The sequence below is a fragment of the Erinaceus europaeus genome, chromosome 18, assembly GCF_950295315.1.
Source record: "Erinaceus europaeus chromosome 18, mEriEur2.1, whole genome shotgun sequence".
Lineage (NCBI taxonomy): Eukaryota > Metazoa > Chordata > Mammalia > Eulipotyphla > Erinaceidae > Erinaceus > Erinaceus europaeus.
The window spans coordinates 38,800,752-38,828,440 of NC_080179.1; the positions used below are offsets into that span (position 1 = coordinate 38,800,752).

The 27,689-nt window shown below is 46.6% G+C and overlaps 1 protein-coding gene and 1 long non-coding RNA gene across 3 annotated transcripts in view; one reads left to right on the forward strand and one right to left on the reverse strand.

The window, feature by feature from the left end:
• Window positions 1-718: 718 nt before the first annotated feature.
• The window catches only part of GYPC (glycophorin C (Gerbich blood group)), a 37,787-nt gene continuing 10,816 nt past the window's right edge, over window positions 719-27,689 (reverse strand). For both annotated transcript variants that reach the window (XM_060177956.1, XM_016193242.2), the window contains 2 exons: window positions 2,258-2,308; window positions 719-1,386 (listed from right to left, as the gene is read on the reverse strand). In XM_060177956.1, the coding sequence (XP_060033939.1) occupies window positions 1,190-1,386; window positions 2,258-2,308 (248 nt within the window). In that variant the 3' untranslated portion in view covers window positions 719-1,189. The remainder of the gene's footprint in view (window positions 1,387-2,257; window positions 2,309-27,689) is intronic.
• On the forward strand, window positions 12,044-27,080 carry LOC132534268 (uncharacterized). The gene is made up of 3 exons (XR_009545978.1): window positions 12,044-13,518; window positions 17,374-17,469; window positions 26,766-27,080. It is a non-coding gene; the product is annotated as an uncharacterized LOC132534268 (long non-coding RNA).

Sequence of the window (27,689 nt, forward strand, 5' to 3'; positions counted from 1 at the left end):
GAACTGAGCAGGGCTTGGAACCTTTCTCTCTGTATCTCTAACCAATAAAAAAAATTACTAAAATATTGAAATGTATTGGAAATATTACCAAGAAAAGAAGAGACCTGTGGTATCAATTGCAGGCTTTGGGTGATGCTTGGCTCCGTACTCTGGGCACACTTGTCCTTGTCAGTGACCCTCAGTGTTGCTACCACACAGCTATGTCCATTTAATGTCAGAGATTAGTGGGATCAGTTGGGATCAGCTCAAAGTCCCAGGCCTATGGAAGGGGGACCCAACCCCAGGGAGTGGAGTTCTATAGTTACTGGGCACCTAGTTACTGCTAGAACTGCTCTCATGGAAGGCACACTGGTAATTGCTTGCATTTGCTTACCAGTTTTTTTTTTTTTTTTTTCCCCTAACATCTCACATTAAATGAATCAACAATTGTCTGGTCTCTGACCAAGAGGATTTTCTTTAGATTAGTTTCATGAAGCTGGTACCTGTGTGAAAATAAGAATGTTGGTTATTGGTTCCACTTCCTCCCTCCCTGGGGCCCAGGAGCTTTCTATACTTGCCCTATTCTCCAAGAACCAGCTGACAGAGCCCAGCTGTATGGGCCCTTGTCCATGAATACTTCAAGAGAGAGAGAACCCAAAAACCACCTCATAGAAAACAGGCCCACAATGTGCTGATGACTCTCCAGACAATTGCAGTGATGCCTTTTGACTCTAAGTGCTTGGTTACATTTCAAATTTATTTCCAATCGTTTAGAGCTGGATCAATGGGTGACAAAGCTGTCTGTTATCTCTGACACCTGCTGTTCCTCTCCCCCCCCAAATATCAAGGACTGACATTTGATGCCCTTATCCCCAGTTGGCTTCCTGATGACTTACTTCCTTGCCTCCCAGCCCCAGAAGGGCCCAGGACTGGAAAGGGTGTCTCCTGCAGCAGTGACAAACTGCACTTGTCCAGGGAGACACAGACGTTCTCTTTCTGGCAGAACCAAGGCTCCCTTGGTGGCTGCTGTGCCCCCTGGGTCCTTGGGAGACACTGGTCCTCTCTTCCTCCCTCACCCCTGGGCCACCACCGAGATCCCAGGAGGGGATCAAATCTGAGGTCCAGTGGGTGCTCTCCCAGTCTTCTTGGAGGTACAGGTGGAGGGCGGAGCAGGGTGGTGGGGTGCGTGTTCTCCTGGGCTGGGTGCTCCTCAGATGAAGTACTCTTTTCTGCTGCTGTCACCACCATCCTGGAGGGAGAGGTCACCCTGGAGGGCCGCATCAGCACTTTCGGCAAACTCTGTGCCCTTGGCCTCATTGGTGTGGTAGGTGCCCTTGTGCCGGTACATGTAGTGCAGCAGGACCACCAGCAGGCAGACCAGGACCAGGGCCACTGCAGCGATCACACCTGGTGCAGAGAGAATGCCAAGCTTGTCTGGGCAGGTGCTCTGGGTAGGAGCGTGTGTGTGTGTGTGTGTGTGTGTGTGTGTGTGTGCAGGTGTGAGTATGTGTGAGTGCATGCATGGGTGAGTGAATGTGTGTATAAGTGTGTGTGAGTGCATGTGTGTGTGCATGTGTGCATGTATGTGAGTGCAAGTGTGTGTGAGACTGCATGTGTGTGTGAGTGCACTGTATGTGAGTGCATGCATTTGTGAGTGCATGTGTGTGCAGGTGTGTGTGCAGGTGTGAGTGTATGTGTATTTAAGAGTGTGTGTGAGTGCAGGTGTGTGTGTGAATGCAAGTGTGAGTGCACGTGTGAGTGCATGTGTGCATGTGTGCGTATGTGTGAGTGCAGATATGTGTATGAGTGCACATGTGAGTGCATGTGTGCATGTGTGCCTGTGTGTGAGTGCATGAGTGTATGTGCAAGTGCATGTCTCTGTGTGCATGTGTGTGAGTGTACATGTGTGTGTCAGTGTGCATGAGTTCATGTGTGTTTAGCTGGAGGTGGGAGGGGAGACTCACAGAGCTGTGCCAGATGTACTGTTCAGTGAACACTCCCGACAAGCTGGCCCACACCTGCTTTTCTTTTTTATTGTTATTATATTTATTTAATTATTATTGAGTAGAGACAGAGAAATTGAGAGGGTTGAGGGAGACAGAGAGGGAGAGCCACCTACAGCCCTGCTGGGGGAACCACACTGGGAGTTTTCCACAGGCCTGGAGTCTGCAGGTCCACACTGAAAATCACCTTTGAGGGAGGGGGAGCACTGGCCATGACCACCCACTGCCCCAGTCCCTGGGTGTCCCCTCTGCCCCCAGGACCTAGAATGGCTCACCTGCGATGATGGCGATGTCTGTCTCGGAGGAAACATCCCAGGGGTCAGGTTCTGTGGACAGAACAGAAGAGCCTGAGGTGAGAGAAGAGTATTCCCTGCACTGGCAGCAGCTCAGCCAGGTCTGAACTCTGCTCAGTCAGAGGCAGCTCTGGACCTGGGCTTGGGTGGGCAGGAAGCAGCAAGATGCAGGGCCAGGCCTCAGCCTTAGGGGTGCTAGAGCAGGCTGTCTTCTGCCTGGCCTCTGCCCAGCACTGGACGCGAGTCCTTACTTGATGCCCACGAGCATTTGTATGTGGCAGGCATGAATTTCGGACTCTGTGGGCTGCAGTGTCTTTCAGAATGACACGGACATTTGGGTAATGTCTGCACCTGCAAAGTTCTGGCATAGTGGTTTCCACATATCACGTCATGTGATCTTCACATCACCCCCAGGAGGGGAATTAAACTCCTGGCCCATTTTACATGTAAGGCTCTGAGTCTGCATGTTCTTTTTTAATTTTTATTTAAAAAATATTGTTATTAGTGATTTAATAATAATTGACTAGATTGTGGGATAACTGGGGTACAATTCATACAACTCCCACCACCTGAGTTCCATGTCCCATCTCCTCCATTGGAAAATTCCCTATTCTTTATCCCTCTGGGAGTATGGATCCAAATTCTTTATGGGGTGCAGAGGATGGGAGTTCTGGCTTCTGTAATTGCTTCTCCACTGAACATGGGGTTGGCAGGTGGATCCATACCCCTAGCCTACTTCTTTTTTAAAAAATTTTTATTAGTGATTTGATAATGATGAACAAAATTATAAGATCACAGGGGTACAATTCCACATAGTTCCCACCACCAGAGTTCCATGTCCCATTGCCTCCATTGGAAGCTTCACTATTCTTTATCTCTCTGTGAATATAGAACAAAATTCTTTATGGGGAGCAGAAGGTGGGAGTTCTGGCTTCTGTAATTTCTTCTCCACTAGACATGGACATTAGCAGGTGAATCCATACCTGAGGCCAGGAATTCAGTGTTCACACAACTCACTCAACATCCCATAGGGGTGTGGGGCCTAGTGGGTGCTCTCTCTCTTGAGGTATGCTTTTTATTTTCTCTCTGTGAGAAAGTGCTCTTGGAAGACATCCCCCCACCACCTCTACCTCAACCCCACCTCCTTTCTCTGCAGTATTGCCGCTGCCTGGAGCTTCCTCCCTGAATCCCATTCTAGGTCTCTGTGTCTGATCCCCTGTGCAAGGCAGGGCTTCCCTAGCCAATATCACAACTCCTGAGTGTGTCTTCCTAAAGCTACTGAGCTGGGCAGACACTAGGTTGGAGAGGAAAGCAAGAATGACAGGGGCTTCGGGCTGATGCACAGAATATCCCCTTTCTCCTCTGGGAGGTGAGTGGGAGGAAGTATTCATGAGACCATGGAAGCATCAGTGTTAACATGGAAATCCCATGTTCCTGCTGTACCAGATCTATACGTTCATGCCAAGAAAGTTGCGTCACAATAGCAATTTCCACTCAATCGCCTTAATGACAGTGGGATGAGATCCTTCTCTGTGGATGCCACATCCTTGGTTCTGGTAAGAAGCTGGCTGCTGCAGTGTCCTACCCCAGGAGGAGCTGCAGGCTGAAGTCTGGGATGTAAGAAAGCCAAGGAAGGGGGTCCAGCATCTTGAACAGAGTCTGGAGATGGGAAGGATGACCAAGTTCTGAGGTTAACAGAAAGCAGAGGAGTGGGATATGCTAGGAGTCAGGACAGGGGATGGGAGGGTGTGTCTCACAGTGAACCACAACATGGGTGGGGAGTGACAAGGAAAGGGAAAAGTCTAGTCTGGGATTTAGTGTGGACACACAGTAGGGGCTCAATAAATGCTTACTGAATGCATGACTTTGGTTAAATGCAGCCAGACACTGGTGTTTCAGACATTCCTGGCTCACAAAATACAGAAGTATAATAAGAAACGATGACACCTCCTCATTTACGAATTCTGATTCTCAGAATTGCTCTGAGGAACTTTCCAAGTGAAGACCAGTGTTTCTTCCTTATATCAGTTGCTTCAACACAGCCAGAGATTGAAATGACTGCTACTTCCTCTTCTTTTAAGAACAATTAGCAATAGCTTAGCCAGTGCCAGGTGCTGACCTTTCATTTCATGTCTTAAGCCATCCAATTCCCTTTGACAGTCTCATTCAATAGTAATGATTGTTATTCCCATTCCACACACTTGGGATCTGAGTCCCAGGAAAGTGTTACTGATCTCCCTTGGTTACAGAGAGAACAATAAGAGTGTAAGCTACCTTAGGTTTCTGTGCTCATCTCTGCGGGTGGTGTCCAGGGAGGAAGCTGGCTATGTACCTGCTGAGGCCCTTGACTTGAACGTGTGTGTGTGTGTGGGGGGGGAGGGCAGGTTCTTTTTGTTGTTGTTGTTGTTGCTATTTTGACTTCAGTTATCACTCTGGTTTGAATATAATCCAATGCCAGTCACTTAAATGGCAACTGGTAGAAGCTGTGTGTCCAGGCAGAGAGTGAATACTAGTCACTGTGTCTAGACATTATCCCTACAGACAGCTAAAACCGACCAACCAAGCAACCAACCAAGCAACCAACCAACCAAAAACGTGGGTGCTGAGCCTTTCTGTGGCTTCCACATTACAGCAGAGATCAGGAAGTTTCCCCCAAATGGAAAGTGAATCAGTTCACTTGTGAATCCCAACCAGTGATATAATGGGCAGAGAAAGAGAGAAGAAGAAGAAGAAGAAGAAGAAGAAGAAGAAGAAGAAGAAGAAGAAGAAGAAGAAGAAGAAGAAGAAGAAGAAGAAGAAGAAGAAGGAGAAGAAGAAGAAGGAAAAGAAGAAGAAAGGGGAGGAGGAGGAGGAGGAAGTGGAGGAGGAGGAGGAGGAGGAGGAGAAGGTGAAGAGTAATTAGAAGAAGAAGAGATATAGAACTGTAGTGATGGGAACTGTGTGGAATTACATCCCTATTACAATTATACGCCTTACACCCTTGTAAATCAATATTAAATTAGTAATACAAATTTAAAAATATAAAATAAAATAATTTAAAAATAGAATATAGTTTAGCAATAAGACTTTACCATTTTTAGCTAGGAGAAATACTTCTTGATGAAGCTTCAATTCCATTATGCCTACACATACAAGTATTAGGTCACAATCTGAAAGGCATTTCTGGATGGGTAAGGAAAGTCCACAGGACTTGCAGTCAAGAAGTCTCAGGTTCAGTTCTTGACACCACCAGTAGCCAGTGCTATGCAGTGTTCCATCCATCCATCCATCCATCCATCCATCCATCCATCCATCCATCCATCCATCCATCCATCCATGTTTTCTAACTGAGGGTTACTTTGACCACGGTATTCGGGAATCTCCAATCAGACTACTACAAGGAGATAAAGCATATCCTTTGTGTTAGAGTGTTGAGTTCCAGGGAGGGCAGATGGAGACCAAACCCACTGCTGGCTCACAGAAGCTGCTGTGGATAACTCCGACCTTCTGACCCCTCAGTGTGACCACCCAGCCACAGACCTAACCACATAGCCAAAGGCAGGCTGGCAGATGTTTCCTGTGAGCTGGTGGGTCCTGAGAGGGAGAGGAAGAGGAAGGACAGAGCCCCAATGGGAGTTCCTGTCTCCCAGATCTGAGGCAGGGAAGTCTCCAGCTCTCAGGGCACAGAGCAAGGGAGCAGGAGGCAGGCAGCTCCTCCCACAGTGATGGGGGACACTGGGTGCAGAGAGGGTAGTCCTAAGACGAGGGAGGGAATGCCATGAGTGGGGTGCTCAGCACTGCAAGACAAGAAGAAAGGGGAACACTGTGTTGTATTCTCTGCATTTAACAAGTCGGGCTATCTAGCATTTGACCTATATTTAATATTTATTTGCTTCTTGAGAAGCAGAAGCACCGAAGGGGAGAAGAGGCCACAGCAGCAAAGTGGTGACAGCAGGGCTCAAAGATGGATCTGTAAGCAAGTCCACAAATGTCATAACTTTCCCTTCCTTTAAGTAGATAATGAAAAACAAGTCCAAAGAAGTCAGTCAAACTGAGCCAAGAGGGGGCAGAGCCTGTGTCCCTCCTTCCCTCCCTCCCTTCCTCCCTTCCTCCCTTCCTCCCTTCCTCCCTTCCTCCCTTCCTTCCTTCCTCCTTCCTTATTTATTTATTTATTTATTTATTTATTTATTTATTTATTTATTTATGTATTTATTACTGGGCAGAGACAGAAAGAAATTGAGAAGGGAGGGGAGACAGAGAGGGAGAGAGACAGAAAGACTTCACCACTTCACCACTAAAGCTTTCCCCTTCAGGTGGGGACTAAGGGCTTGCATCCCTGTGCACTGTAATGTGTGCACTTAACCAAGTGTGCCACTACCTAGTCCCTTTCTTTCTTTCTTTCTTTCTTTCTTTCTTTCTTTCTTTCTTTCTTTCTTTCTTTCTTTCTTTTCTTCCTTCCTTCCTTCTTTCTTTCTCTCAAGGAAATTATAAATATTCCTTTTTAAACTTTTAGTTAATTAATTAATTATTGAACAGAGACAGAAATAAATTGAGAGGGGAGAGGGAAATAGACCTGTAGCTCTGCTTCACCACTCATGAAGTTTCCCCTTTGCAGATGGGAACAAGGGGCTTGAACCTGGGTCCTTGAGCACTATAGTATGTGCACTCACCACCTGGCCCTTAGAGCCTGTGCTCTAACCTGGGCTCCTCAGCACTGAAAGCTCTGTGCTCACCGTGGTATAAACTGCCCCTTGCTCTCATGAGCTCTGAAGGCTGGGGAAGGCTTTTTTCCTGTGGACTCATCACCTTGATTACTGCCAAGTCACTGCAGACCCCACAATCCATGGGGTGGTTAGCCTCCTGTCCTCTGGCCAATGACAGCTGTCCATGGAGCCAGCCAGCCATGAGCATGTTGTATCTCCATTTGGGTGACGTCCTCCACTCAGATGGCTGGTGACATCAATGGTGGGTGGACTCTGGTGTTCTTCAGAGGCTGACACAAAGCAGATGAGGCCCTGCTCAGGAGCCTCCTTTCCACCTTCTGTAGGAAGCCATCCTTTGTTTTCACACAAGGTTTTGTCATCACACTTCCAGAGTCTTTTAGAATGATTTTTCCTTCTTCCTCAGGGAGCTTGGAGGGGAAAAGCTTCACTTCCTGTTTCCCAACTAGTGCAGGGTGGGCTGGGGCAGGAGGCTCAGAGAGGCAGTGTCCTTTGAGCTGAGAGTGAGGATGGCTTCACTCAAGGAGACCTAGGCTTTCTGGGGAAAGGATGATGATCTCTGATTTCAAATCTGGAGAGGAAATGCATAATTGTCCTGGAGTCCTTGCAGAGCCTCTGGTTGTGGCAGCCAGGCTTATAACAACTATGCAGTCACACCTACTGTTTGATAAGTTTGCCAAATCCTGCCTTGTGTGCTGAGAGTTCTACTTTAAGGTCTGGCTTGAAGAGGAACTTCCTCAAATGGCCTCAGGTGGCGAAGTCTTCGTACAAGTCTCTTGAAAAATAAAAAAGCAACCACTCTTTTTCTGTGGGTTTATAAATGTGGTGGATTGATTAGGTCCTTAAAAACCTCTGTAGCAAAAGAAGGAAATGACTAGCCAGCTAGTGATGTGAGCTGGGAGTCCATAAGCCTATAGGTAGCATTTTGCTTCTATCAGGTGAAGGCACAGTCAGAAGGGCCATTTCTACCAGGCCATTCCTTAAATAACTGTTGTTCCCCACAATTCCTCACAAGTTTATGACCTATGCCAATGACAGCAGCCTTATGCTAATTACTCACAAGGGCACAGCCTTCCTTTTGTTTACTGTCAACAAAGCTCAAGTATTTTCAGCAGAAGTCAGCTTTGTGAATCTGATTCCAGAGGAAAAAACAGCAGCTTCCATGCAAGGGACAGGATCCTGTGAGTTCATAGAAACTTCCACTTGGCTTGTGCTGGACTTTCTTTTTTTTTTTTCTTTCCTTCTTTTCTTTTTCTCTTTTCCTCTCTCTCTTTCTTTCTTTTTAAAATATTTTATTTTTTAATTTATTATTGGATAGAGACAGGGAGAAATTGAGAGGAGGGGGAAGAGATAGAGAGGGAGAAAGACAGAGAATACCTGCAGCCCTGCTTCACCACTCATGAAGCTTCCCCCTTGCAGGTAGGGACCAGGGGTGTGAGTGCTTAACCAGGTACATCAGTGCCTGCCCCCCTCTCTTTTTATCTTTCTTTCTTCCTTCCCTCCTTTATTTATCCCTTTCTCTCTCTTTCCTTTCTTTCTTTCTTTAAAATATTAATTTTATTTATTTATTCCCTTTTGTTGCCCTTGTTGTTTTATTGCTGTAGTCATTGTTGTTATTGATGTCCTTGTTGTTGGATAGGACAGAGAGAAATGGAGAAAGGAGGGGAAGACAGAGGGGGAGAGAAAGACAGACACCTGCAGACCTGCTTCACTGCCTGTGAAGTGACTCCCCTGCAGGTGGGGAGCCTGGAGCTCGAACCGGGATCCTTACGCCGGTCCTTGAGCTTTGTGTGGCCTGTGCTTAACCTGCTGCGCTACCGCCCGACTCTTTCTTTCTCTCTCTCTCTCTCTCTCTCTCTCTTTCTTTCTCTCTCTCTCTCTCTCTCTCTCCCTCTCCCTCTCCCTCTCTGTCTCTTTCTCTGTCTCTGTCTCTCTCTTTTCTTCTCTTCACCAGAGTTCTGCTTAGCTCTGGATCAGGGTGGTACCAGGGAATGAACTTGAGACTTTGAACCCTCAGGCACAAGGGTTTCTTTTGTATAACCATTATGCTATCTCCCCCATCAGCAACAGAGTTTCTTCTTCGTGCTCTAGATTCTGATCTCAGATTTATTGTGCAAATGAAATGGAAATCAGCTGACAATTGATATTTCCTGGCTGATTTTTCCTTTTGCAGAGAAAAGATCAAATGAATTTCCTTTTTCATTTATTGTTGTTATTTTGCAAAACTAGGGCCTCCTGTATACATGTGTCATTTCACCACTTCTGGACCACTTTTTCATTCAGATGGAGAAACAGACATAGAGAAGGACTATAGCCGGCTTCCTCAGGTGCTATGGCGTTTTCCATGTGGCAATGGGGCTTGAACCTTCCCCCTCTTTATGGTAAGGCATGCTTTCCATCCAGTGAGTTGTCTTTCTAGCCCCCACTTACTTTTCTTTGATAGCTTACTGTTACCATTCTCTGGAAAAATAAAGGTATTCAAGCTACAACTGGAGCAGGCCCAGCCTTAGGATATGTGTCCGAAAGGAATAAACAGATAATTTGTCATCCATCTGCCAGGCAAGCCAGACAGTGCTTGCTGATCAGTTAGCATTTACCCAACTCCAGGCTTAAGGGAAGTGGAGAGGGTGGGGACTGCCCAAGAAGCTTATAACTTTGTTGGGGGTGATGCATAGTATTGAAGGCTAAGGTTCCCCAAGATGTTCAGATATCCCCCTCACCCCAGATCCTTTACTCCAGTCTGAGAATTATTTCAAGCTGGGACCCATCAAGAAAGACCCTGTGAGCTTAAGAGCAAGCTTAGCCGTGCCATTCAGTATTTAGGTGAATGAAAACTGGGTATCTTGTCCAGACATATGCTTATTTCCAGAAATAGCTGCTACTGGAGAAACTTAGCTACAGGACAGGCAACATGTACGAGTCCTCTAGCTGCTGGCCCTTTCCTCCTCCATCTCTGACAAGCTGCATCCTGGAGGTGGGCTTGGTCTCTGCTACCTCCAGTCTTGCAGCTGCCTCCTAACCCCTTTGCGTATCCAGCCCAGTTATTAGGCTCTGTGTTCACTGCGCTCAGACAAGTTCAGATGCCACTGGATACAGTCCGTTCCCCAGGTATCCTCCACCTGGCTCTTCATATACCTTAGTGGTTCCTATGGGGACACACGCATCTTATACTTTGCTTATTACTGGCTAAAGCCTTTTTCTTTTTGATTCTTCCCTTTCTTTCTTTTCTCCTTCTCCTCCTCCTCCTTCTTCTTTCTTTTCCTTTCTCTCCCTCCTTCCCTTTTTCCTCCTCCTTCTGCTCCTCCTCCGCCTTTTGTCATATCTCCACATCAAGGGTCATGTGTGAGTGAAAGTAATCAGGACAGAACTGTGGAGTATTTCTAGAGCTGGTCTCCTCAGGACCCTCACTCTAACATGCGGATTATTTTGAACAGAGATAAATGGAGACCCTGGAGGTTAAGGAGAAGCTATTCTTTTTCTTCTAAATCCTACATAGAAAAATGAGAATTGAGAGTATAATCCAGGCATAGGATCATCTTTAGCAAAGCACTCTCTCAGAGTCTCACCTTTGTTTGCAGAGGAAATGAGAAATTATTATCCATTCTGTTCTCTCATCTTGCTGCCTTTGGCCTCCACAGCATCCTTTGGTTCAGAATTAAAACTTTGTTCTCTCCTACTGAGAGCTGAATCCCATATTCTAGGGAGATTCCCTGTATACACATTATTTAATTGATTTTCCTTTTTTTTTCTTCTTCTTCCAGCTTAACTGACGCTGTTTCAGTAACTCAGCCATCACAAGAACTCTGAAGGCTGGTGTGCTTCTCTCTTGTACGACAACAAAACACTCATTGTGGTTGCATGTGAGCTTCCACTCTGTGTGAAGGGTGGGCCAGGTCCTATTCTGACTTCTGATTCTTGTTGTAAAGAGTTAACTAGCTCCCAGAGTAGATATACAGGCAGGGCAGATCTAGAAGAATGTTCACAGCTGTGGATCCTCCAAAGAAAGGACACGTCTCGTGTATCTTTGCTTTTCCTGTGGGGCGAGTGGGAAACAGAGATCATGGCAGCAGCAGGTAGGTGTCTGCTGAATTATGGATGCAGTGGGAAGAAAGAAATGTGCTCACCATCTGTTGAGGACAAAAACTGCGTGGCAGGGGAGGAATTCAATACCCATAGGAGTTTCACTGATCTCCTTAAATGGCTCCAGGCCCCACCTTCCACTCATCTAGGTAAGATCAAACATGCAGTACAGCACACAGTTTCATAGGCAAGTCCCTCACCTCTCAGGGTCTCTTTTCCCTCACTAGTGAAATGGAGGTAAGGGCCATACCTAGGGGGACTTTCTCAAACTTGAGCAAGTTCCAGAGTGATGTGACCTGTCATGGGTCACTGCTCCCACCCAAAAGCCTTACTGCTTTGGGCTGAGTTACACACACACACACACACACACACACACACACACACACACCCCACAACACTGAAGCTCCTTTGTGTGGTGTACTGGGGGCTTGAAGCAGGGCTGTATGCATGCCAAAGCAGACGTCCTCCCAGGTCCCAGAGGCAGGACTCAGGTGGGAGGAGGTGACCAGCCATCAGACCAAGTGACTCAGTTCAAATGTTACTGAACAATCACCCCTCTTCAAGGGAGAGAGCGTCAGTGAAGAGACTGGGTGGGAGACTGGGGGCTACGAAAGCAGGAAGACTTAATTACAGGTGTGACCACCCATGCCTTCTTTCTCCTCTCTCTCTCTCTCTCTCTCTCCAGGGTTATCAGTGGGTCTTGGTGTCTGCACAAAAATCCACTGCTCCTGGTGGCTGCTTTTTTTCTATTTTTTTTTCTATTTCTCTAGAGAGAAATTGAGCTGACTGGGGGGGGGGGGTGTGGATAAAGAGGAAGAGAGAGACAGAGAAACCTGCAGACCTGCTTCACCATTTGTGAAGTGTCCCCTCCTGCACGTGGAGAGCCACGGGCTCGATCCTGGATCCTTGCCTGGGTCCTTGAGCTTACTACTATGTGCACTTAACTGGGTGTACCACCGCCCAGCCCCCTCCTTCCTTCCTTCCTTCCTTCCTTCCTTCCTTCCTTCCTTCCTTCCTTCCTTCCTTTCTTTGAAATATTGACAAGACCAAACAACATGCTTTCTTTGAGGAGACAGCTGGTGTTGTCTTCAAAACTGTGTCAGAAGCTCGGACCACTTTGAGAGCTGTCTGTGCCTTCCTTGCCATATTCCTAGAGCCCCAGAGGACACATGCTCTAGAGGTTTCTACTCTACCATGAAGTACAGATCCTGCCGTCTCCTCCAGGAAACCTTTCTTGACTACTGCATAGGGATTGTCTTAATGTCCCTCTATTCATGCAGGGGGTGGCAAGCCTTCTTGTCTATGTTTTGGATTTTGAAGGCCACATAATATCTCTGCAACATATTTATCTTTGTTTCATTGTTTAGTTTGTCTATCTTTTTCTTTTCTTTGTAATCATTTAAACATGTAAAAAACATTCCTAGTTAGCTGACTTTGCAAAAGAAGCTGCAGGCCTGGTCTGGGTTTGCAGAATATCCTGTTTAAATCACCACAAAAACATATTGCAAGTTGGTCCAAGAGCTGTGGTTTATTGTTAAGGAAAAAACAAAACAAACAAACAAACAACATTTTGCAATTGTCTGTCTTTGCACTATGTTTTGAGCTGGCAGAGACCAAGGGCTGCATTCCACAGCTGGCCACAGCTGACACAGTGGTAGGGGAATGAATGAATGAGTGAGGTTGTAGAAAGAAGCTTTTTTTTTTTTTGACACATTCCAGCTGACTCTCCCTTACCATGATCTTTTTCCCCTATGCACCTGCCTCCCCCATGTTAGGATCAATTACCTCCCTGGGTGTCTCCCAGCCAGCCACTAGCCAGCCACTCTGCAGATGTACAGCCACCTCCTACCACATGGACGGCTGTCATCTGTTCAGTTCCGGGAGAGGCCTGGAGACCACCAGGTGCACGAGCAAGCTTAGAGTTTAGAGCTGTGCTCTGTGTGCATGCGGGGCTGTGTGGAGACGCTTGGCTGGGTGCCAACCTGTCACTGGGCAATGCAGGGACCTGTTCTCAGGCCGGATCCTGCAGGCTGATCCTCACCACTTCTGTGGAGGACCTGATTCACTTACCAAAATCATATGATTACATTTTCAGCATAATTAGATACCTAATTACATGGCTAAATGGCTTTGATCAGGCAGCACGTGTAAATAATGATGATTTAGTTAGGCACACTTTCTTACTGGGTTTCCAGAAAGCTCGTTGGTTGGTCAACAGGATGAGAAAAATGTTTTGCTTCCTTCAATTATTTTGATAGGCAGACAGGGGTGGCCCTGCTGGTGTGGTGTCCAGGAGCCACGAGAGGGAGCGTGAGAGGGACTGGTGGCCTTTGGGTCCAGAGTCAAAGTCAGGGAGTGTTTTCACTTGGAAGTCAGGCAGAGGATTTACCCATAGGACATGAGAAGGGGAGCCCCAGACCACCTGAACACAACAGGACCCCCAATGTGTGCTCCAGAGCAGAGGTGAGATAAAGGGGGGTCTCAACAATGGGCTTCCTCTTCTTTTCCTTTCTCTCTTTTTTTCTTTCTTTGTCCCTCTCTCTTCCCTCTCCCTCTCTGTCTTTATTTTTTAAATTATCTTTATTTATTTTAGAATTTTTTTCTTTTCTTTATTTATTGGATAGAGACAGCCAGAAATTGAGAGGGGATGGAGAGGCAGAGAGACAGAGAGACAACTGCAGCCCTGCTTCACCACTTGTGAAGCTTTTCCCCTGCAGGTGGAGACCAGGTGCTTGAACCCAGGTCCTTATGCATTGTAATCTGTGTGCTTAACCAGGTGAGCCACTGCCCATCCCCAATTATCTTTATTTATTTATTGAATAGAGATAGCCAGAAATTGAAAGGAAGGGGGAGATAGAGAGGGAGAGAGACAAAGACATATCTGTATCCCTGCTTCACAGCTCGTAAAGCTTTCCACCTGCAGGTGGGGACCAGGGGCTTGAACCTGGGTCCTTGTGCATGGTCCATGTGTACTCAACCAGATGCACCACCACCTAGCCCCCCTCCCCTGGAGGCAGAGAGGCAGAGGGAGTGAGTGAGAGACCACAGTCCTGAAATGAAGTGAAAGCAATGGAGCTACACTGGAGCCTGAGCTACATACAGGACAAAGCAGCCCACATAGAGGGAGCAATTTCTTTGCTCTCCTTCCTTTTCTCACCCCTAAGGTCTTCTAACTCCAAGGAGCCTCCTTGCCTTCTCCCCCTGGGCAGGGCAGTGCTGAGGGTCAGGGATCCTCCCTGTGGTAGGTGTGAGGATATGTAGGGAAGGCTCACTGAGAGTTCACATGCAGTGGCTGGTAGCTCAGGCTTTACAGAATGATTTTATTATTCAGCTCTTATGAGCGAGAATCCAGAGCAGTTCTGGTGCCTGGTACTGAATGAGGCAACTTGTCTGTGTGTTCTGTGTTCTCCCGGCTGAGCCATGTCTCTGACCACGTGGATATTCACCTGCCGTGATTTGCTTTTCTGCTAGGAAGGTGCTCGAAACAGAGTCAGGAAAAAGAGGTGCATTTTGACTGACATGTGGGAAGCATCTGGCCTGAAGTGCTGGGAGGGGAAAGGGCAGCAGCAAGCAGCTCCTTATGAATATCACACGAGGGCCTGTGAGTGGCACAGAGAAGGGGGGGTGGAGGTGGGGGTGGGGTGGTAAGGTTGGAGTGATGCTACAGTGAGAAACCCAGCTCCCTGGGCAAACTGTGCCAATTATATGTCACTACCACCCCAGCTCATGCACAGACAGATGCAGGGCACACACACACACACACACACACACACACACACACACACACTGAGTCAAACTTCAAACTTCAGGGGCAGGGAGAGCTTTAGTATCTCCTAGGACAGCTGCGTTTCCTGACCGTGCTGCTAACCCTTGTTTGTTCTCTGGGTATCAGAAACTCAGTTTCCAGGAGTCAGTCCCCAGCTCACTTCCTCATTTTGTTTCTAGTTCCAGAAAGCTGCTTGCCCTGCTCCCTCTCCAAGAAGGCAGGAAAAGCCATTTCTGTTCCCTCCTCCCACTCCCGCCTTGCCACTCCTCCACCTCCATCGATTCAACTCGCTGGCTGGTGAGGCCCCTCTAAGAGGTCTCAATCCATCACCAGTGTGCTTCTGCTTGTTTCCTTCCTCCTTCCCCTCTTCAGGTCTTGTGATTCATGTTTCCTTAACATTAATCTTTTAAAAGCAAATAAGTCACAAACACATGCATAACTCTTCCTCCTGTCAGTGGAAATCTCGTGACACAAATCAACTGGCATCTAAATGAAATGTTTTTCCTCATAGAGAGTGATAAATGCCTTGGAGAATAATCAGAGTCAACAAGCTCGGATTTCATTCACTGCACTTTCGAGTTTCGCAGGTATCGTGGCTCAAGTTCAACTAGCTTTGACTCACCAGCAGAATAGGGACCACACACATCTCAAGACTTTAATGACCCCATCTCCTCATCAAGAACCTTAGCATTTCCAAAGCAGGTTACAGAGGCCAGGTGGTGGTGCACCTGGTTAAGTGCTCATATTGCAGTGTACCAGGACCTGGGTTCAAGCCCCCACTCCCCACCTGCAGGGGGAAAGCTTCACAAATGATGAAGCAGAGCTGCAGGTGTTTCTCTGTCTCTCTCCTTCTCTATCTCCTCTCCCCTCTCAATTTCTGTCTCCAATAACAAATAAGGTAAAATTAAAAAAAATTTAAAAAGCAGGTTTGAAATCTAGCACATGGTATTGGAGTTGGGGCAACAGGCAAGTTCAAGCAGAGTTTATTTGTGCACATAGGTTTTAAGCAAACCAAATCACAAGGTGACATGAGGTTGACATTGATTGGCCTGCTCTGAGGCTGACTCTGGGCCATCAGAACTAGGGACTCCCAAACAAACCAAGGTGCAGAAGACTGCTCAAGTCTGGTGATTAATACTGTAACAGATAGAATTTAAACATTTACATGTTTCGGGTGGAGGGTAGATAGCATAATGGTTATGCAAACAGACTCTCATGCCTGAGGATCCGAAGTCCCAGGTTCAATCCCCCACACCACCATAAGTCAGAGCTGAATAGTGCTCTGGTTAAAATATAAAAAAAATAATAAATTTACATGTTTCAATTTACTATTTTAAAAAATATTTTAATTTATGTATTATTGGATAGAGACAGAGAGAAATTGAGAGGAGAGGGGGAAACAGAGAAGCAGAGACAGAGAGACACCTACAGCCCTGCTTCACCACTCATGGAGTTTTCTCCCTGCAGGTGGGGACTAGGGGCTTGAACCTGCATTCTTGTGCACTGTATTATGTGCACTTAACCAGATGAGCCACCGTCTGCCCCTCAAATTTCTATTTTTGAATATTTCATTTTGGAAAATGTAAAAAGGTGTGGCTTCAGGTGAAGGAAGAAAAAGACATTCAAGTGGCTAAGTCCAGACTCTCTCTTGAGTGGGTTCCCTTTCTTCTTTTCACTGTATTACTACTTCTTTCCCCATCTCTCCCCCAGTCAATATCACCAGTCAACTTTTTTACTCACCAGGTTGGTGAGTCATGGGACAATGGAGGGTCTTAAAGGTCAGGTGGAAGAAGTTGGGCCTTTCTTGTAGGTAGGGAGCAGATGAGACATTACAGTAAAAGAGAGTCTATAGACACTGAGACATAGCACAGAAAGGGGAAGGAACTCCTTTTGTCTTCTAAATCTCGTACAATACTACGAGACTGGAAACTAGTGGGAATAGACCACAATAGACCATCTGGGCTGAGAGCTGTTGACGTGGGGAGGGAGATATGGGGCTGATGGGGGGCCCCATGAGGGAGGATAAAGTGATAAAATAATAGAACTTGACAATTCTTGGAGTCTGGAGGGTGTAAGAATCTCTGATTCTGGCATGAGTGTGATTAGAAGTTAATGAAGAAGATGAAAGGGGTAGAAGAGTTATAAATAATGAACTGTTGATTTCAAAATATAACCATCTACTGAGTCTATGCCACAGTTAGGATGCGATAGTTATATTGTAATAATATAAAATAAATAGATAATTTCAAGTCTTTTTTTAAATAAAGCAACCATGTATTTATTTATTTATTTTTAATTATCTTTATTTATTGGATAGAAATAGCCAGAAATTGAGAGGGAAGGAGGAGACAGAGAGACACGTGCAGCCATGCTTCACCACTTGCAAAGCTTTTCCCCTGCAGGTGGGGGCCAGGGACTCGAACCCAGGTCCTTTTGCACTGTAATGTTGCTCAACCAGGTGCGCCACCACCCAGCCCCAGTTTCAAGTCTTAAAGATAAAATAGCTTCCTACTTTCAAGTTCATGCAAACTGGAGGTTTTTGTAAATTACAGATCACTCAACTTTATTTCGAGAAGGAGAGAAGAGAACATTGCTTCATCACGTCTGATGACTGGGGTGGAGCTCAGGACCCCCTATGTATAAAACATGTGAGTCTACCATTATGACACTTCCCTGGCTAGGAAATATTTTTAGGGGCTGGGTGGTAGTACACCTGGTTGAACGCTAATGTTACAAAGGACCCAAGTTCAAATCCTGGCTTCCCACCTGCAGGAAAAAAGCTTTGCAAATGGTGAAGCAGGGCTGCTGCAGGTGTCTCTCTGTTTCTCTCCCTCTCTATCACCCTCTTCCCTCTTGATTTCTAACTGTCTATATCCAATTAAATAAAGATAATAAAAAATCAAAAAAGAAAATATTTTTTAAAAATGATTTTTATTTATAAAATGAAAACACTGACAAGACTATAGCCTTTGTCAGAGGCTTGCAGAAGATGGAGGGCAAGATGCATAAGGAGGGAAATCTTGGAACACCTTCCTTATATATTTCAAGAGGAGGCATAGTCTGTCTACCCGAAAGGCTTTGCAACTGGGCAGCAGCTCTGGAATGCCAGTGGCAGAGGGTGGGCTTGCTCCCAGCAGAAGGCTCTGACTCCTGCCTCTCAACTCTAGCTGAGACTCACATGGGATCCTACAACTTCACTCATGGCTAGATCCCACTCTCCAAGGTCTCCAGACAAAATGCAGAATGCCAGTTAAATCTACAAGCCAGATTCACACACTACACAGCTCTTTATCATCTCATCATTCACATTGGTCCCTGTGCATTGTAACAGGTGCTCTGAACCAGATCTGCCACCATCTAGCCCCAAACTCTGCTTCAAACGTCCAGGTTTGGCTCACATTCTTCTTTCTGCTTGAAAAGTTCACTCCACGGGTGAACTTGTCTACCAGTTCACACTGGTCCCAGCCTATCCATGGGTGATGTCTGTTTATACTTCTCAGCAGGGAGTTCTCACCTCGTTTTTCTGTGGACAGACACACTGAGCATGTTAAGAAGACTATGTTCCACCAGAGGAAGATAGGTCCTGAAATTGGGGCAGCATGGAATGTTCCTACTCATGACCACAGAATGTGAGCTCAGGATCTATAGGGATGCAGAGGTTATATAGGCTCCTAAGCTGCATATCATCCCAAGATCACATCAAATTGATGGGGTTTACAGTCAACAATATTTATACACCTTTCCCGTCTTTGAGAGCTACTCTTTTCCCTGATCCAACTTTCTGCTCCTTTTTCCAGCCATGACATCATCTCCCCAGACAATAATTAGATCCACTTGCATATCAGATGTCAGGTTCAGGAAAATAACAACAACAACAAACCAGTATAGTTATGGGCTCTTTGGAATATAACTAAAATAGGACTACTAACTACAAAATGAAGACCCCCCCCACCTTCATCTACACTATTACAGCCTTTAGGTTCATGATTAGTCAACAATTTGTTTGGCTTTATATGTTAACTCTTTTTTCAGCGACCAGGTTCCATATACTAACATGATACCAACCAGACTTCCCTGGGCAGATGACCCCATGAATGTGTCCTGGAGCCCCACTTCCCCAGAGCCCTGCCCCACTAGGGAAAGAGCGAGACAGGCTGGGAGTATGGATCAACCTGTCAGTGCCCATTTTCAGCAGAGAAGCAATTATAGAAGCCAGACCTTCCACCTTCTGCATCCCACAATGACCTTGGTTCCATACTCTCTGAGGGATAAAGAATAGGGAAGCTATCAGGGAAGGGAACAGGATATGGAGTTCTGGTGGTGGGAACTGTGTGGAGTTGTACCCCTATTATCCTATGTTTTTTTGTCAGTGTTTCCTTTTTATAAATAAAAATTAAAAAAAAAAAAAGAAGACTCTGATGCTGCGTGGAAGGCTGTCTGCTTTCTCTAGGTATCTGGACACAATTCTGGGGCCTTCATGTATCTCCTCTCCAATTCAAATGCTCCTCTCATTCTAAACCTGCCTTCTTGGCACAACCCCCAAATCAAAAGTGCTTTTCATTAGACAAAATACCTCCCAAACAATCTTGCCAGTAGCTATTCCACCTCCACTTTACCTACAAAAAGACTGACGTTCAGTTGATATAATAACTTGACAAGATTCAAACCCAGACTGAACCACTGCCTCCCAGGGTCAGAGGTCATCTTTGGCACACAGAACTGGGTCTGACCCTGACAATGAGCCCCTACAGTGCAGCTGTATGTCCTCCATTCCTCAGTTAACAGACGCAGCAGCACGATGATGAACCATATCATAGTGGGATAACTGAGGTTTGAGATGCCACATCGCTTGCTTAAAGCCTCACTTGCTGCCCTGACTCCTGTTTGGGAATCCCAAGGCCTTTCTCAAGTCTCTGTCTCCACCAGTCTTCTTTGCTCCCAGAAAGCGTGACCAGCCATTTGTGTCCCAGATGGTCCTGTTGTCTGTGGCCACCAGAGCCTGCTTTACTGTCCATGAAGGAAAGGAAGTTTCCTGTGTCTCACTGTTCCTGTCTCAAGGGGCCTAGGCTCTGTGGATCACAAGAGTGAGGCTGGCTGCAGAGCGGCTGGGCCCTGGACTCCTTTATCAGCTCCAGGCCCTCCCTACATAGGCACTAGATTCCCTGCAGCGGCCTGATAAGATAGTATGAGGCTTTTCTCTATGTCTGTGGCTTTATCACAGGCAGGCCTGAGGGTAGGAGCTATTTCTATCAGTTTAAATAAAGGGGAGGGAAATAAAGTTCCCCAAAGAAATACATTGCCCTTACAATCAGGTACACCCACACTCTGTACTGCTGGTGCACACGGCTCAGGGTAGGGCGCATAGCGGCTGAGGGGCCAGAGCACAGACCCCTCTGACATCAAAGAGGAGGGTTCATGGACACTGGGGCTGCACAAGTGTGTTTGTGTATGTGCATGGGTGAGAATGTGTGTGTAAGAGATGAGGGGCAGGGGAGATGGTACACAAGCATGAAGCCTTTATCCCCTTCGAGCATGGCACATGCATGGTGGAGAGGAGCAGAGGCTGAGGCTTTGAGGAGAAGTGTTACCAGAATCACTCTGTGGCTCTGCACTGTGCTGTTAGTGTAATTCCAGGATGCCAGCTTGATGCTCTTCCCAGAAAACAAAAGATGCAAAGTTGTGGGGGAAACCAGACCCCTCTTGGAAGCAACCTTCTCTCCTCTGGGTGAGTTTGGCCAGCTAGCCCAGACTCCTGCAGGGAAAGTCTGGGGGTGTCAGCGCCCTGCCACTGTGGCCCTCTCAGCATCTGTCTGCACCATAAAGGCTGTGGCTGAGCTCTGCCAGGCACCAGTGAGTAAAAGCACAAGTCCAGGCCACACGTTTCCTTAGGTGGTGGACTGCTTAAGAAGCTACTGAACTCTTGTTATGAGGTCACATTCACAGGGGCCTCTGTGCCCATGTCTACAAGGCCTTGCTAACTTGAGTGGGCAGCTCATCACACAAAGTAGAGAACTGTGTAGCCATACAGCAGAAGGAAAGGAGCTGACTGCATCCTCCTGTCTTAGAGACCTGCCTGTCATTGACTTGTGTCTGGAGCAGGTACACAGGCCCATCTCTGTGTGGGTAAGGGGGTAGAGCGGATGGAACCTTGAACTCCAGCCTGAGCTGTAGGAGCCTGAGCTAGAAGACCCTGGACCATTTTATTTTAATTTTATTGTTATTATTTTGCCTCCAGGGTTATTGCTGGAGCTCGGTGCCAGCACTAGGAATCCACTGCTCCTGGTGGTCATTGTTTTCATTTTATTGGATAGGACAGGGAGAAATTGAGAGAGGAGGAGGAGGAGGAGGAGGAGGAGAGAGGGAGGGAGGGAGGGAGGGAGAGAGAAAGAAAGAGAGAGAGAGAGTCTGCCGTAGATCTGCTCCACTGCTTGTGAAATTCTGCCCCCCACCCCGCAGGTGAGGAGTGGGGGCTCAAACCTGGGTATGCCTACTGGGATGGAGCCACTAAATGGCTTTGAATGCAGGCCTGCCTGTCACATTTGGTGACAGATGGTTAACATTTCATTTTTCTTATATTTGACAGATATAGAGATGAGTTGAGCAGGGAGAGGGGAATAGAGAAGGGGACAGAAAGAGAGACACATGCTGCACTACTTCACTGATTGTGAAGCTGATCCCTTTCAGATAAGGACTGGGGCTTGAACCCGGGTCTTTGTGCATTCAACCAAGTGTGCCACCATCCAGCCTGATCAGACGTTTGACATATGCACGTTATTAACTATTGCTTCAGTTATTAGAACGCAGGTGAGCCGTCCATCTTCCCTGGATGGAAGATTTGGATGCACTTGGACTTGCTGCTACTTGAACACCTTGTGTAGCTGTGAAGTCACAGGCATCAGGGAGATGGGAGGAAGATGACAGAGTCATTACCTGGAGGAAGGGGACAGAGTCACTAACCCGGAGGCATTCTCACGGATGAGTCATGGAGCCCAGACAACAGCTGGCGAGGTGGCATGGATGGAGTCACACCTTGCCTCTGCTTTGAACTTTGTACAGAGCTGTGACCATATCTGCTTATAAAAGCTATGGTCTAAGAAAATGAAGGATTCAGTATTATCTGCGAGAAAGACCCTAGCCTCACAGGACATCTGAGCTTTGAAGGAAAACCATGGATTCCACATGCCTTTGACTGCTACATCCTCTAAGACATGTTTTGACTTCTTCCAGCATTGCTTACTGACTCAAAGCACCATCTCCCTCAGGCAGGGTGTTTAAAGATAGCAGTTTGCAAAGTGACTTTTCAGAAACCTCACCATTCTTAACTGGTAAATGACTTAGGCATAATTATCAAAGCTTGATATAAATAAACACAACTAATAGGGCCCCTTTGAACCAGTTTTCTTTCATCCTGCCCATGAAAGGAAACTTTTTTCTCCTTTGGAACTTCCAATTTCTTTCTCTTTTTATATTATTTTTATTAGTGATATAATAATTGTTGAAAGGATTATAAGATTAGAGACATATAGTTTCACACTCCATCCACCACCAAAGTTCTGTGCCTCCCAACATTTATCACAAAGTTTTAGAGACAATTTAGACCTACCTACCTTCCATCCTTCTTTACTTCCTTCCTTCCTTCCTTCCCTCCCTCTCTCTCTTTCTTCCTTTCTTCTTTCCAGCCCACCTTCCTACCTTCCTTTCCTTCCTCTCTTTCCCTTTCTCCATCCCTTCCTCCCTCCCTCCCTCCCTCCCTCCCTTTCTTTCTTTCTTTCTTCCTCTCTTTTCTTTCCTTCCTTCTTTCCCTCCTTCCTTTCCATTCTCCCTCCCTCCCTCCCTCCCTCCCTCCCTCCCTCCCTTCCTCCCTCCCTTCCTTCTCTCCTTGTTTGCCTAGTGGTGACAAAAAAATTAACATTTAAATAGACCCTTACAGTTAAAACAACAATTAAATAGTAAAAAAGAAAGAAAGAAAGAAAGAAAGAAAGAAAGAAAGAAAGAAAGAAAGAAAGGAAGGAAGGAATATGAGTGGGCTTTCACAATTCAAGCCTGTATTGCCCAAGAGTCAACTGTAAGTGAGAAAGTGGCCGAGTGCTGTGCACACAAGCAGTTCTGCTACAGGAAAATATTTAACCCTACTTGGAGCATTTTGTGACCTCATTCAATGGAAGCGTCTAATGCAGAAGTATCCTATGTTATCCAAGTCTCCAAGTGTCATCACTAAGGACAATGTCTTGGCATCAGTTACCTCTTCCAGAAGGCAATAGCCAGTCGTTGGCCATTTGGTTACAGGACACCTCAGTGCACAGTGATGGCAGGAGGGTGAACTGTCACAAGAGACTTTGGGCTGCGGCCACTGTGCTTCCCACCTTATCTCCTCTGTGTCAGGTGGCCATTCATATCTCTCTCTCTCTTTATTTCCAAAGTTCATTTAAAAATTGTTTCCTGAATTGGTGCAACTTGGAACGTTCCTACTCATGATCCAGAATGTAGCTCAGACCTACAGGGATGCAGAGGTTACACTAGCTCCTATGCTGAATATGGGCAGCAGATCAAATTGATGGGACTTATAGCCAATGATATTCATACACTTTCCCTACATTTGGGAGCTACTCTTCCCTGATCCTTTTTCCAGTCATGACATCATCTCCTCAGATAACAACTTGGGTCCACCTGCATCAGAGCTCAGACTCAGACAAAAGCTAGTATAATCATGGAAACTTTGGAATATACCTAAAATAGACCTACTAGCTATCTTCAAAACAGCGACTCCAAATCTTCATCTGCAATATTTTTACCTTTAGTTTCTTAACTAGTCAACAATTTTCTCTGCTTTATATGTTAGCTATTTTTTCAGCATCCAGGTTCCAGATGCTACCATGATGTCAACCGGACCTCCCTGGGCAGATGACCCCACCAATGTGTACTGGAGCCCTGCTTTCCTAGGGAGCCCCGCCTAACTAGGGAAAGAGAGAGACAGGCTGAGAGCATGGATTGAACTTTTCATGCCCATGTTCAGTAGAGAAGCAATTACAGAAGCCAGGCCTTCCACCTTCTGCACCCCATAATGACCCTGGGTCCATACCCCAGAGGGATAAAGAATAGGAAAGCTATCAGGGAAGGGGATAAGATATGGAGTTATCGTGGTGGGAATTGTGTGGAGTTGTACCCCCCTCTTATCTTACAGTCTTGTCAGTATTTCTATTTTTTAAATAAAAATTAAAAATAATTGTTTCTGATGAAAATAACTAGAGTGGAAATATGTGATTTGTGGACTCTGGGGTGGGACAGTAGAATAGCATCTCTTTGGAGTTTCTGGGATACATGGCCATGTTGGTTTAGAATGGAGCAAAAACAGGTGTGGCCAGTGACCCGGTAGGTTAAGAGACTGATGGAGTTTTGACTTACTCTGTCCTGTGATATTCTTGGATCTTGTGTCCCCCTGCATAGACCCCAGATGCATTGAGCATTTTTAATGGCATGGCATGTGTATTCCATGCAGCCTCTTCTACACAGGATCTGGTCCTTGGATTAAAATCAAGGTGCACTGGATTCAACCATGGCCATCTTACAGGGATGCCTTGAACTAAATTCACCACAAATGTATGGGAAATCGAAATAGATGGCCCATGTCATCTGCTACGCAAGGCATCTGTGAAGACTTGGGCCTTGAAAGAAAGGATCCCAGATAAAGGCACAGCTATGAGTGAGGAGTGTTGCATATGGATGTGAAGTCTGAGAACTGACTAAGAACTTGCTGTGTATGCTGCTTAGACAGCCTGCTGGGGGGTAGGGGAAGCTGCCCTGATTAATATGCATGTTAGGAGACTGACCACTGTCTCTGTTAAGGTGGCTTGCATGGAGAAGGCTGGGATGAAAAGATAAGCCCAGAGCGCAAACTGCCACAACAGTCTCCAGATCTGTGTGACTCTGTCTCTACCTAGGATTAGAGGGATCTGCTCTAAGTACCACCCTGACCTTGGGTGAGATCAAAGGCAGAAGCTTGGAGAAGCAGGGCACTTTGTCTGCAGTGAGGACATACTGTAATGTTTTAGACCCAAAGAATCAATCTGTGAATCAGCAGCATAGAAAATAGTTTCAAAAGCATGCTTAAGGTCAAACACTGAGCAGAGGTTCATATGTTTGTCTCTGGCTATCCCAGGGTGGTCAGAAGGACCTACGGACCAAATGCCTGTTTGTCCTGTCCTAAGCCAGACCAGACTTAACAAGAAATTCTTGCTCTGCCAGGCCCCTGCTGAAGATCCACATCTATTGAGCTCTAAGCACCACCTATTTTGAGCATGGATGTGGGAAAGCAGTAATGAGCATGCACGTCTGTGAGGACATGTATGCAAGCTTGCACACATGCAGACATGCATGCTAACAGGACAGGGGAGGGAGGGTGAAGATGCAGGAAAATGTACATAGGTTGGTATCACCTTTCCTCCCTTTTGGTGACCTTGTAGTCCCAGCATTGACACTGACTCCTTGACATCACCCCCTCCTCCCCACTCAAGAACCTGCTGAGTGAATTTCCAGGGTGCAGGAAATGCATCCCCAAGACCTGCACCCCAGTCTTGCTGCAGTGTGAGTTCTTACAGTGCCTCTGTATTCACCGGTCCACACAGGATGCAGTCCCTCCTGACTGAAGGCAGGAATCAGCTTTGAAGCCACCTAAGAAAGCACAGCACACAAGGCAGGAGTGCTCCCAAGGTCCAAGTACCAAGCAAGGGAAAGGCTGCCAACTCAAGATGGCTCTGGGGTGGAGGCATTCTGGGAACTGGCCAGGAATTGCCGGGGGCAGTATTGTCTCCCTGGACCTTCACAGTGACTCTGAGAGGCATCTGCCCACCACTTCCTTGGTGGGGGAAGGGGGAGTGGGACATACATGTGGGTTGGCCTTGACTGGCAAGCCCTTCACTGTTTCATGGCAGCTGTTGGGTGCCAGGTGGCTGCCAGAGGGGAGGGAAGAAAGGATGGGGGGATGGAGTAAGAAAGGCTTTATTTTTTCTTGCTTCCAGGGTTATCTCTGGGGCTTGGTGCTGGCAGTATGAATTCACTGCTCCTGGCAGTCTCTTCCCCCATTTTTATCAGATAGGACAGAGAGAAACTGAGAGGGAGATAGAGACCTGCAGACCTGTTTCATTGCTTGTGAAGTGACTACCTGCAGGTGAGGAGCTGGGTACTCAAACCTGGATCCTTGCCCCAGTCCTTGTGCTTGGTACTATGTGCACTTAACCTTCTGTGCCACCGCCCAGTCCCCATAACTATCTTTTTTTCCTACATTGACTTTCCTCTGTTGTCACTGCCTATTACCTATATCGGCGTCATCTCTGTTCTAGAGAGTCTTTGTGCAGCTTTTGTCTTGATTGTGTGTGTGTTTTCAAGGAACATGGGTTGCTTCTGGAGTCATGAGACAGAGCAAAGGAAACTTTTTTTCAGACTTGACATGGAGAGCCACATGGATTCACCATTTGAAAAATCAAGACAGTAAGAGAAAGATGAAGCTAGAATTCTGGGTACTTCCAGGCATTTGTTTTTGATTCTGAATGGCTGGAGGACAGAGGTCAAGGTGAGGGACAGGCACAGAGTAGTCATGGTCACTGTTCTGCTGTGCTGGATGACCACTGGGTAAGCCCTATGGAGGAGTCTGAAGACTTGCTGGAAGACGGTGGTGAAGGGGACAGTCAAAATGCAGCGTGGGGAGCAGAGTCAGTTCAGAGGGGAGAATGCAGTGCTGGACAGCAGACACCCAGCTCCTTGACCTGGGATCATCCAGGTCAGGGCTATCCTATCACCTTCCTGGGTCTACAGACAGATTCTGTGGGTTCCTTCCTCCATTTTCTCCCCAGTAGCAACAACTGTACTTGATAGTGGCACTGGTCTAAAGATAGATGTAATATTACATCTTGCAAAGTTCTTTCTTTCTTTTTCCCTTGTGATTTTAAAGAAGCAGACATTCATTCCTCTGGATCTCTGCAAGCAAGCACTTGAGGTGCAAGCCCAGAGCCTAACATGCCAACCAGTCCTAGCTGAGTGTCTCTGGCAGGAGGTCATTCCTGCCTCTTGGCCAGTCACATTGCCTCTGGAGTTTCAAGTTGCAGTATCATCACATGTGAAATGAAGATAAAAATACCTCCTGTCGGCTGCTAGCCGGTCAAATGAGATAACTGAAGCTTAGTGAGGCCTCTTTTCTGTGCTTCACATCAGGGGGACAGACACCATAACAGCAGAGTGGGTCAGGATACTTCACAGAGTTATTGAAATAAATATGATTGCACAATGAAAAAAAAGGAATTCTCCATGTTTTCAGCAATAGCTAACATTCATTTTTTTTAAAATGAGATGTTTGGGAGGAGTCAGATCTGTTTGAAATCTGTATCCAGTCCTTGAGTGTAGGTGATAGGGCTGAGCAGCAAGTCTCCCAGGGAGAGGCCAGAGCAGATTCTCAGAGTTCCAACTGGGAACCTGAGCAATGGCTACATCAGGGAACAAGAGAGGACAGGGGAGAGAATACACAGGAAGTTGGAGCCCCTGAGTGTTGAAGAGAAGCTAAAGGGGCTCAAATGAGCCCAGGCTGGGGTGTAGCAGGGGCTCCAGCAGAGCCTAGTGCAGGGGGCAGAGCCATCAACAGCTGGGGCCACTGCAGCTCTCACACAGGATGGGGGAGCATCCTGAGGGGTAGCAGGGTGGTGACACCCTCTATGCAGACCAGTCTTTTGCTCACATTTGTTGGACCTTCCCATCCATCTTTCCATCTGTCGATCCATCTTAACCACCTATACAATTTTTTTTAAAACTTATTTGTTTATTGATTATTGGATAAAGACAGAGAAATTGAGAGGAAAAGGGGGAAGTAGAGAGGGAGAGAGAC